Below are 11,290 nucleotides of genomic sequence, written 5' to 3' on the forward strand. Positions count from 1 at the left end.
AATAGCCTGGATGCTAACCTACCATGGCCCCACCGGCGTTTGTCTGCTTAACTGGGTGCTGTGGGCGCCACCAGGTTAACTTCTAGAGCAGCAATTTTTCTATACGGAAACTTCAGGTGTCATAAATAATAAACATAGTGAATAATGTTCGTGCAAACTGGGCACAAATCAGGGAGGAATGTCATTATTCTAAAAGGAAAAAATTTCCGTAACATAACCTCACCTCATCTGATTGCTAAGTGAGTCAAAAGCTGGTAACATACGCTCTTATAGCGACAATAACTGTTATGGTTAAGGAGAATCGTTCCACTATTCAGGACCATTTGAAAGATTATAATAAGAGCTACTATGCACAAATACTGCTGCGTAGCACCTCACTTGGGCGTGTGACCTTTGACGGAACCGATTCGGATGCGTCTATTTGGGAGCCGGGTACTGCTCTGTTCCTTTTTTTCTCTCTCTATTCCAGCCAAGCGTCATGTTTGCGAAGAAAGCCTTCCCAGCATTCTTGTATCCGACGCCTTCCCGGCTGCGAAAACGCTCGTCTGTGCGGCGATGGCAAATATAGAGATCTAATTAGTTGATTCGGTTAGCGAAAGCACTAGCATCATCTGCCAGATCACATGGCTACGTGAACAAAGTGTCCTCGCGTCTGAAACAGCTAGCCGGGAACCTCACGTGACCCGCCTCGCGTTTTCTTCTTTTTCTAGCTATTCCCTTGGTGACTCTGAGTAACAGCTCACTGGTTATGAGCAAGAAAAACAACCAAAAAATGGTTCACAGTGAAAAATGTTTAGTGCGTCGGGTTTCATTCTATTCATGATGCTCATTGCGGCTCCGCTTCGTCCTTTCTAAGCATGACATAGTCGTGAAATAAAGTTCAAGGAAATCCAGACGTAACTGTATATAGATGGCTCTTACTTTATTTTGGCTCAAAATATGACCGGTGTGCGTTACGCCAATTCTCTAACACGGAAAGAGGCATAATGGTTGCTTACCAAACGTGTATAACAAACGGATATTTTGTATGTGGCATGCAGTGGCAGAGAAGCACCTGAAACATCTACTCTGCGCTGCAGACGGTGTATGGTTACTACGGTACAGGAACGACGTAACCTCATGGACGAAGTATACTTATTCACGCATGAAAAACATTACATGCCTCGTGCTCACTTTCTATTCGTAAGAAGGAGTTTGTTTTGCAGAGGGTGTTTGGGAACTAGGAGGAAGCCTTGACCTCCCCACGGGTGGCGCCCGGGACTGCCATGTGCCAATCAAAGTGCACTATGCCACAGAAGTGCCAACCTAGACTGTTGGCGCTCGTGCGCATGCTTCGATCTCCTGTACGTGAACTCCCTATGAAGATAGACATGTTTCTTCGTGGTCAAAAAGGTTGGATATTTCTAACTTAATGTCCGAGTCTTTTGACGCCAATCCTCGACCGTACGTGTCGAACGCAGGGACGCTATAACTCCGGAAACGTGAAATTTATACAACAAATTTCGCATTTGTAAAACTTATTACTTCTGGTGAGCACTGGTTTGAGTTTGACGTAGTATACCTACTATGGCATCAGTGGCCTCTCTCAAACGCGACCACAGTCGCTCGGATTGACTAACGTACTGTGTAGACATGCTTTTGTGGACGCCGTGCGCGAAGCTAAATTTACCTTTTATCGCATCACCATCATCATCACCATCTTCAGTCTATTTTTAAGTCCACGGCAGGACGAAGGCCTGTGCCAGTTATCTCGAGCCGCCCTTGTCTCACCCTGCTCTCTTCATGCCTTTTAACGTTACACCTAACATTTTCGCTCCTTGCGCGATCCTGTAATCGAAGTTCATTGTTGATATCGACGTTTCTTCGCCATAAGTTAGCACGGGCAGAATGCAATAATTGCACACTTTTCTTTTCAAAGGCAGTGGTAAGTTCCAGAGATTTTATAAAGAGAAATATTTTATTAGGAAATATTGTGGTGAATAACCTATAGAATACTAAAAGCAATCCAATGAGCCAATAATTATTCAATTCTTTAACATACCACTTCATAGGGATCAGTATAATGATGGCCCTCTTCCAGCTCTCTTGTACACTTCAATCCTAAGGCAATGCGTATAAAGGACCGCAAGCTTTTCAGCGCAATATAGCTTCCATCTTCGATTAAATGCACTGATATGTGATATCTTCCGGCTGCTTTTACCCAGGACATTTCTTGAAAAGTTCCTTGGAACTTATCGCTAGTTGCAGAAAGAGCTTCTGTATCCTGTTCCCCACTACTTCCAATGATGGCTGCGTGGCTGCTCTGGACAATGTACAGGGGAGTATGAAATTCTTCTGCTGCTTATACTGCATTATCGAAATTGCTGATGACATCACGCTGCTTATCCTTCACTGCATACATCTTTCGTTGCCACATACATAGTTTTCTTTTCACTCACTTCAAGCTGCGGCCCCTTTTTACTGCTTCCTTAATCTTCCCGACATTATAATTTCGAATATCGCGCATTTTCTTCTTGTTTATCAGCTTTGAAAATTCGGTGAATTCTATCTGATCTCTTGAGTCAAACACTATTATGCTTCACGTTTCTTTATTAGGTCCTTCGTTATTTGGGAGACCTTACCTACTGGCTGCCTTGGTATCCTAACTCCCATTTCAATTGCTGCGTCTAAATACAGTCAAGTTACGGTTTCATTCATTACCTGTATGCTAGTCTTCATCTTGTTGTAAAGCTGCATATTTGTTTGCGAGCATCAGTCTGAATGTTTTACGCTTACTGCGTCTACGTTGGCCTGTTTCTTCTTGACTAATATTGCTCTTTCTCTCTTCAACGTGAGGGCAATCCTAGACCTCACTAACCTTTGATCACTGCCTTTACGCTACCGAGCAATTCTACATCCTGCACTATGCTAGGTTCTGCAATCGTATAAAATCTATTTCATTTCTCGTTTCTCCATTAGTGCGCTTCCAGGTCCACTTGATCACGGAAAACATAACATGGAATACGCCCAAAACCCTCCAAACTGCCAAGGATATTACTACCAGGTTCCTTCTATACTTCCAAGTATTGAAGGACCCTGGTGCTACCATGGCAAGAGATCCCACTAACATCTGAGACGACGGCTGGTTTACAGCTTACTAGCTCGAATTGAAGCTAATAGCGATCCCAGCTGCTGATGGAGATGACATCACTAGCGAACTAGGGCAGCCCGTCCCAAACCCACAGAAAAACCTTCAGGGGAGAATTTCACGTAATCATGGGCCCACGAGAAGGCCTAAACCTCTCCGACAGCAAATTGTACCAAGTTGCACTACACCTCAGCACCGAGGCCAACATCTACATCGAAGACCTCCATGCAACAACCAATCTAAAGCTCATCCACGACTGCCACATTGCGGTTGAAAGCACAGCCCACACGCAGGTTACTCTAGTCATCGCAGAGATCCACGACCGCTTAGTGGCAAAGACTGCCTGACGTACACGTACGTGGTGTCTCCATTAAACTCCATTAAATGAATCATCCACGACGTCGACCAATAGTTCTCCCTCCAAAAGCTGCGGTAATTAAAGGCCCCCGGTTTGGAGCTCCTACACGCCCGCCTGATAAGAAACACCGACACGGCCCTAGTCACGTTCGAAGGCCACAAGATCTTTTCGGATGTCCAGTACGTGCCAGAGGGCACTTAAGCGCTGATTCCCGCATCGGCCCGTCAGATATAGTTTCTCCAAATACCTGGTGGTGGGGCATCGGTCGGACGTCTGCGCCACACTGGACATCATAATATATTTCAAGTGTTCAGTACCAAACCCCACGGCCGACCAGGCGTGCGCTCTGAAGTGCACCCAGCGCCACGGAAGCCATCTTACCAACAGTAAAGGCTCCCCGAAGCTCTTCGCCAACCCGGAACATTCCATAAATTCAGCTGCTGAAGTAGGAAGACGCAGTAGGGAGCACGCGGCAACGCAAGCCGTGGCCCCAGTAGTGGCATCAAGAGGCAACAGAACCGGAAGCGCTCCCATCCAGACTCCCGCCAGAAATCCCGCGTTGGCTAGCAGCCCCAGAGAAACTAGCCGAGGCCGAGCAGCTGCCGCACAGCAGGGCGCAAATTCTGAAACTAATATCAGGGAACTTCTGTACTTTCCGTTAAATGACCCTGTTATTACTTCTACCGTAACCCAGACAGAGCGGAACAACGACATGCAAGAGGAGAACTGGGCGTCGTGGCTTACCCTCCCACCAACCCATTGCCTGCCGCAGCGCCCACAACAGCACCCCTAGCTGATGTGCAAAAGCAGAGGGTAAAAACTGCTCTCCTCGAAATCATGGAGCGCCTTACGCATATGGAGGACCGCATTGCTGCACACTACCAGCAGCAAGCTTCTGACACTAATAAACCTTTCACCAGGCCTCGGAAACTCCGCTGGTTTTTTGTCCACGCGAATTGCAGCGCCATCCATGAGATACATGCGAAACTAAAATCGCTTTTCCTTTTTTTCTTGTCAACCCTCTCTCAACTTTCGCGTTTCTCTCTCGCCTTCAACTATCGACGGCGCGGCTGGCGCGGCCCGCGCTCGTGGTCGGCCGTGCATCTGATAACGGCCAAAACGGCAGCAATCTTTTTTTCTGGCATTATGCCGTCAGTTATAGCAGTGTGGTCTGTGTGGTACCCTACCACTGCACGTTTGTCGCTGTTCGTGTGTGGTTCAATGGTGTGCAACCACATCGAGACGAAGTGAGCCATGCGACGTGAAATTCTACCGCATCCTTAAAGACAACAGGTGAGCACTGTGCAGTTTACTTCCTGGTTTTTATTTGTGATAGTAATTGTGCGCAGTCGTACACGGCTGCCCGGTGGTGAGGCAGCAGCTAGCTGATTTGAAAACACCACAACAATGCAGTAAATCATTATGTCAACAAGCAGCGAACATAAAGCTCCTGATAAATATAGTACCAACTGTGCGTATCGCAAGGAACACGTGTGTAGGTGTGCGCTTTGCTCATATTTCTAGGTAATTGGCCGCCATCGTTTAAAAATGCGTTTCTGAGAATTAAGGTTGACATGTCACACTATAGTACTCTGCCGCGACGCGAAACGAGCTCAGTTTTGTATGTTCCAACTGCGATGTTATAATTTATGATCTTCACTGTTATTCAGGATGGAAGCGCCTACGCTGGAAGGATGGACCTAATGGTTTTGCCCAGAAACAAGGTCAACAACCGCCGAATATGCTCGGCGCACTTCACGGAGGTGGAAACTTTATGGACCGAGCGAGAAGCAGGCCGTGAGAAGCTATTCTGTGCATTGGCCATTAGAGCAATTACAATAAATATTTTTTTACGTGTGCGTGCATGAAACACCATCTGCGTTTTGTTGCATTCTATACTGTGTTGCACTGTCTGCTCCAATTCTGGTTTTCGCAAACGAACACAATAAAGTGATTCCAAAGAACTGTTGTGTTGAAAGTAGAATTATCTTTTATTACAATTTGGGCACATGCTTGCTTGATTGTAATAATGAACGCGACTGCGTGCATGAAAACGCAAAAAGCATCCACTGCACAAAAGCACGCAGCACGAATGGCACGGCTGGACAGGATATGAGCGCGGAGCGAGCGCTTCGTTCTGGCGGCGCGTCTGATAACGCCCGCGACCCCCCCCCCCCCCCCAAAAAAAAATAAATAAAAAAGAGCGCGCCCCCGACAGCTAAATAAATAACAAAAAAGCATTGCGCGAGGCATAAGGGGTGGGTGAGACGAGGCATGGGAGAGCGATAGGAAAGCCAAAAGGGAAAGGAGAAACGAGCGGAACATCGTTATCATAAAAAAAAAGTGCTACAGCGAAAGGGGGAGGGCAAAAAAAAAATCACGGCGATTTTCTTTCTTTTTTTCTTTTTTTCGCCACCGTAGTACCGTCATCCATCCGCTAGGGCCTAACGGAAGTGCGCCTTGGCGTTGGCGTCGACTGAGCATCTGCTATATTGGAGAACAAATGGGAGGTATAGGACGATTCACCCCCCTGCTTTCACTACGACCATCCCCTACGCGGAATCAATCTGACACACACTGCAAGCGGTTGTAGATAATGCGGTATTCAGAAGTTGTGTTTATATAACCTACATGGTGCTAGGCACGCGCGTTATCATGTCAGCTGACGCATGCACCTGTATATATGGTCATCAGGGACTAGTAAAAAAAATTTTGTTCGGGGTACGGGCTGGGGCGGTTCACTTCACGTTTCTCCGACGCCCGTGGCGTAGTCAGGCAGGGCACGACGGCGGATACAGCAGTTGGCGACGAGGGGTGAAGTGACCGAAAGCGGAAGCAATGAGCTTACATCAACCGCCCCAGTTCCTGCCGACGCCCGGGAAGCCCGCCATTCCTTGGACGCAGTGGCACCGCCTTTTCAAGAATTATCTCCTGACGTCTGGGAGCGACGCTCACCCACCTGCGAGTCGTAAAGCTTGGCTGTGGCACTGTTTGGGTACTGAAGGCCAACGCTTGTACTACGCATTGCCGGAGAAGAAACCGTGGACGCCGCATACAGAGCAAAAGGATAAATGGGGCACGAGCGACGAGTACGACGCAGCAGTGGCTACGTTGGACGCTTACTTCACTTCTAAAACGAACGTCGTCGTGGAGCGGCATAGGTTCGTACAACCAATTCAACTGCCTGGGGAGACCGCAGCAGCGTTCCTCATGGCGTTGCGCAAGCTGGCATTGAGTTGCGACTTCGGTAAGCAAGTTGACGATTTCATTCGTGACCAACTTGTAGCGAAAACGAGAAACCATGTTCTCCGGGAACGCCCACTTCTAGAAGGCACTTCGCTTACTTTTGAACGTGCGCTGGCTACTGCGAACCATATTGAAGAAGCTCTCGAAGCACTGCGGCTGCACATTAACGGTATGTCATTGCAATCCACCCACATTACGGAAGTGTCAGAAGGCCTTGATCCGGAACTGTTTTGTCAGTTCCAGAAGGGTGAATGGAATGACGCTCTTTCAAGGATGCCCCTCCCAGTTCATGTGCAAGAGAGAGAGGAGAGCGTTTGTGCGGCCTCAACTTGTGTTACTCACGCGGAGTTTGTCGTTCAAACAATGCAGGACCCTCTGCTTCCACAGGTCATAAAGGAGGCAACGTCGGGATGACCTGCACTGAAGATGTTGCCTCCCGAGGCAGTTCCGTTCTACCGGGTGCGGACTGAGCTCTCAGTCGTGGGAGACCTCCTGCTTCGTGGAGACAAATTCGTCGTACCTTCGTCCCTCATAGCACGGCTTCTTGACGCAGCCCACGAGTCCCATCCTGGGATGACAAGGACAAAGCAGCGATTACGTGAACAATACTGGTGGCCTGCCATGTGCAAGCAGGTAGAACAATTGATTGCATCTTGCGGGGTATGCCAATCAGTTGACAAGTCTGCAAAACCGGTGACACCACCCCTGCAGCCAGTTGCATTCCCATCGGCACCATGGCCGAAGCTGGGAATCGAATCAGCCTTTATTCTCCGCTGAGCAACTAATATATATAGGGTCGGTGTGACGTCACCCGCCGCAACAGATAACCGCTCACGCGGTTACACACTGGGAGACCAACAGCAAGCGGCAATATCACGGCTCGCCCGCTGGCGTTATTGCGTTACCACATGACTCTAGAGGTCTTAAGCTCTATATAGGTTCCTGCTGATACGTATAAGAAATGATGCAGAGTTGTAACATAGAAGCGTGAATGCGTCCTACTGCAATGTGTGCAACGAAGTTGCCAAGGCTTACAATAATTACCTATGGGAGTAGCAGCCCAGTCACGAAAAGTCAATGGACCCAATTGGAAAAGAACCAATTACCACCAATTGGAATTTCGCCACCAGTATATGAGTGTACCAATTACATCCAATTGGTAAACCACCTGATAAACGTATTGAAGCTAACGGGTCAACCAGCTAAAGTAGACGAGTGCCCAACTGGTCATCCAACTGAACCTAGCTGGTGTCCAACTGGTCCGTCAGCTAAAGTAGACTGCTATCCAACTGATTAACCAGTTGAACATATGTGGTTATACCACTGAAGCTAACTGGTGACCCGACTGGTTTACCAGTTGAACACACAGGGTCATTTAATTGAAGCTGAATGGTGCCCAACTGGTCAGGTGAAACTTAACGCATCTAATTGCAAAGTAATGACATTCACGCAAAAAACTGCAAACCGCGGCTTTTTCTATTATATAAATAGAAATCTAGTATCTCTGGCATCAGTATATAAATATCTAGGCGTTAACTTCACGCCAAGCCTTTCCTGGGACTTTCACATTGCAACCACATGGGCCAACGCTTCTGAATCTCTCGGGTGCATTCATCGCAACTTACGTAACTGCCCGCCTAACATACATAAATTATTAGTACTAGCATCTGTACGCCCCAGCTTGAGTTCGCCTCCACTATATGGTGTCCCTACCATGAGTACTTAATCTGCATGTTAGAAGCCATCCAAAAAAAAAAACGAGCTAGTCGAATAATTTCCTAACCACCAATCAAACATAACTCAAATAAAACTAGACGTTTCCGTTCAATCACTAAGTAGCCGACGTGAAATACCACTCCTGTCTTTGCTCCATAGATATGTTCACGAAATGAAGCCATCAAACTTGCCACGGGAAGGCGCGTCTTGCACATCTTGACGATGGCCCACATTCTGGGCGGCCGTGGCGAGGGCTGTGCAGGCTCAAAGCAGATGCCTAAATCTAAATCAAGAGTCTACGTTAAAATGCATGAGCATACCTTTCTTCACAAGAGAGTGAAACATGCTTTAGCGTAACACGACACTTTCATTCTCGTATTGGCACATTTACGTTTTGCAGGAGCCTTGCCACTTGCAGACCACGAAGGAAGAGCGGAATGTTTACACCAAAAAGTGACGGCGCGCGTGTTGGCCTTTGAACTAGCCTTTGAACTATTCGGTTCGGGAATGTTTAACCGTGCAAATTCTGGAGGGCACCTTCTCCGTGCTACACTTCCGTCCTGTCTACTGGTGCGAAAATAGACTCCTCAAGGCTCCGTACACCATTTCCCGCTCAAGGCGAATTTTTTTTACTTCCTGGTTTTACTTTTGAAGGTGAGATGCTGTTTTCAATCAACTGTTTCTTGAGTGAAGTGCTACCTGACGCCGAGTTCTTTGTGCTGAGAGTGCACCCAATATATTATAACATCCAATTCACGGTAACATGCCTGAATATACGACATGCAATAATATTGCCGTATATGCTGGTTACAACGCACTAACGTTGAAGCTGTGCAGTGAATTGGGCGTAACTCGTGCTTTATGAGCATTTGGGATTTCTTATAAGTGAAGGAGCACGTCCGGCTTCCGCGAGAGTCCACTGCAGAGCTAGAATTAAAGTGCAACCTCGGAAAATCCAGCGATAATTGCAGAGTACTAGAAGGAAATAGACGCGAAACGTGAAAAGAAATGAATGTAATGTGTTTTGGGCACATCTTCACACGCTTCGTTATAGTCGAAGGCAAGAAAACATGGCGCGTTACTAGAAACTTATTCCCGATGTCAAGTGATTGTTCCACTAAGATATCTGTGAGGCACTGCTCATATCGTGTAACGAAGGCAGGGGCTGTCGCTGTGGAACATTCGAGGCGTGTCTAAAAAGTATATCATCCAATTAGTAGAAAAAAGACATGAAACGTGACAAGAAATAAATGTAATGTGGTATCTCCACACCTTGGCACGCTTCATTATAACCAAAGGTAAGAAAGCATGGTGTGTTGCTGAATACGTATTCACGATGCCAGTGAATGTTCCCCTGAGATAGCAATTACTGCTCATATGGTATAATGAGGGCAGTTGCTGTGGCATGACGGTTGCGACCATCATGATAAACTCTTGGGAGCATGATGATAAACTCTCCGGAGCATGATGATAAAAGGTCAGATTTCAGACGGTGGCCCAAATTGGTAGCGTGTGTTGCGAAAATGAACGCAGAGGTGCGGAGGAAAAGCATGCATAAGAGCGCTCCTAAAACTAACGCTACATTTGCATCCGCGTTAGTTTAAGCTGGCAAATAGAAAACAATAACATTTTATTTGCAAAAGCTAAAGCTGAGAAAAACCCCATCGAGTACTAAACGTGTCCTACTTTTTCTGCTTTCTCTGCCGCGTTTGTGGAAATGCAAAACAATCACGCGTGGCAGTTACGATGATTCCCCGAGCATTTGTTCAACGAACACCAAGATCATTGTCATATGCTGCTGAATTCTCAGCGCTAAAGCGCAAGTGTAGAAAGTTCACCTCCGTAGCTTTTTCTTTGATGTGACAGAAAGTAGTCCGCGAGTATATAATCAAGTATGTCCCCCCTCCCTACAGAGGGAAATATATTGCTACGAAGCTAACACAATCCGAGAGAGAGAGATTCTGCCTGGAGCAGACGACAAAAAAGACGGGACTGTCTGGGGTGCGGGCTGTCCACAGGTTTGGTTGCTGCTGTGTACCTCAGTGGAAATACACTGTAAATAGTCACGCCTCGTGTCGTTTTACGTAACAATATTATGAATTACAGCACTGCTTCCGGCGTTAGTTTCCTAGTTGTGCCGGTACCTTTTGCGTTTCCCTAAAGGTAAGAAAGCGTATCCACAGACTCGATCTATATATTTCCTCCAGTTGCACTCTATTCACAGATATGTACAGCCATACACTGCCACTGACGTGAAGCAATAATATTTATTGCAACCTGTAATATTAACGTACTACGAGTAAACAAACACATACGTATGAATGAAATACACTCGGTGCCAACTTTATTTTGTGTGGAAGAACTCGGAATAGTCACTCTTTTTGCAGCGCTCTTCGAATATCGAATACCCTGGAGAACTTCAGAGAAAACACACTGCCGATGTCCTTATAGTCTTTGCGTCAATCAATGCACTCGATAAGAAACAGGGGAAATTTTGTCGTGGCAGGCTTCTTGCGAATGGAAGGCAGCTAATTGACTGGCATCACTGGCTGGCATTCGCTGCAGACGTTTCGTTTTTCTTGGTTACTTCTTCTATCAAATCTCGAAGCCGTGTCAGCAGCTTTTCGAACTGATAGGTACCTGTATTTATACGCATCGGGTCGTTCATTACGGTTCCAGTAAGATGCAGCCTCGATTTCACGACGCCTTCGTACTTGTCGTATAACTCCGAGAATTTCTTGAACACGGCGTCCTTGAGTGTCTGTGCGAAAGAATTTTCGTGCAGGCAGGCTTCCACCGTGTCACAGACAGCTACCCTAATAGTCTCGTGCTGTATGATCGAT

The 11,290-nt window shown here is 46.9% G+C and overlaps 1 protein-coding gene across 1 annotated transcript; it reads left to right on the forward strand.

Annotated features, from left to right (window-relative positions):
* The first annotated feature begins 6,304 nt into the window (after positions 1-6,304).
* LOC125941282 (uncharacterized) lies at positions 6,305-7,201 on the forward strand. The gene is made up of 2 exons (XM_049658267.1): positions 6,305-6,900; positions 7,101-7,201. Exons 1-2 carry the CDS (start codon positions 6,324-6,326, stop codon positions 7,199-7,201), a joined length of 678 nt encoding a protein of 225 aa, XP_049514224.1. The 5' UTR covers positions 6,305-6,323.
* The last annotated feature ends 4,089 nt before the right edge of the window (positions 7,202-11,290 follow it).

Source organism: Dermacentor silvarum, chromosome 11, assembly GCF_013339745.2.
Source record: "Dermacentor silvarum isolate Dsil-2018 chromosome 11, BIME_Dsil_1.4, whole genome shotgun sequence".
NCBI classification, from domain to species: Eukaryota; Metazoa; Arthropoda; class Arachnida; order Ixodida; family Ixodidae; genus Dermacentor; species Dermacentor silvarum.

Bases quoted from the DNA above. Each gene is read 5' to 3' on its own strand.
- LOC125941282 (XM_049658267.1), top strand. From the start codon at position 6,324: ATGAGCTTACATCAACCGCCCCAGTTCCTGCCGACGCCCGGGAAGCCC. The intron at 6,901-7,100 runs GTATGTCATTGC...CAAACAATGCAG, and splicing joins ACTGCGGCTGCACATTAACG to GACCCTCTGCTTCCACAGGT.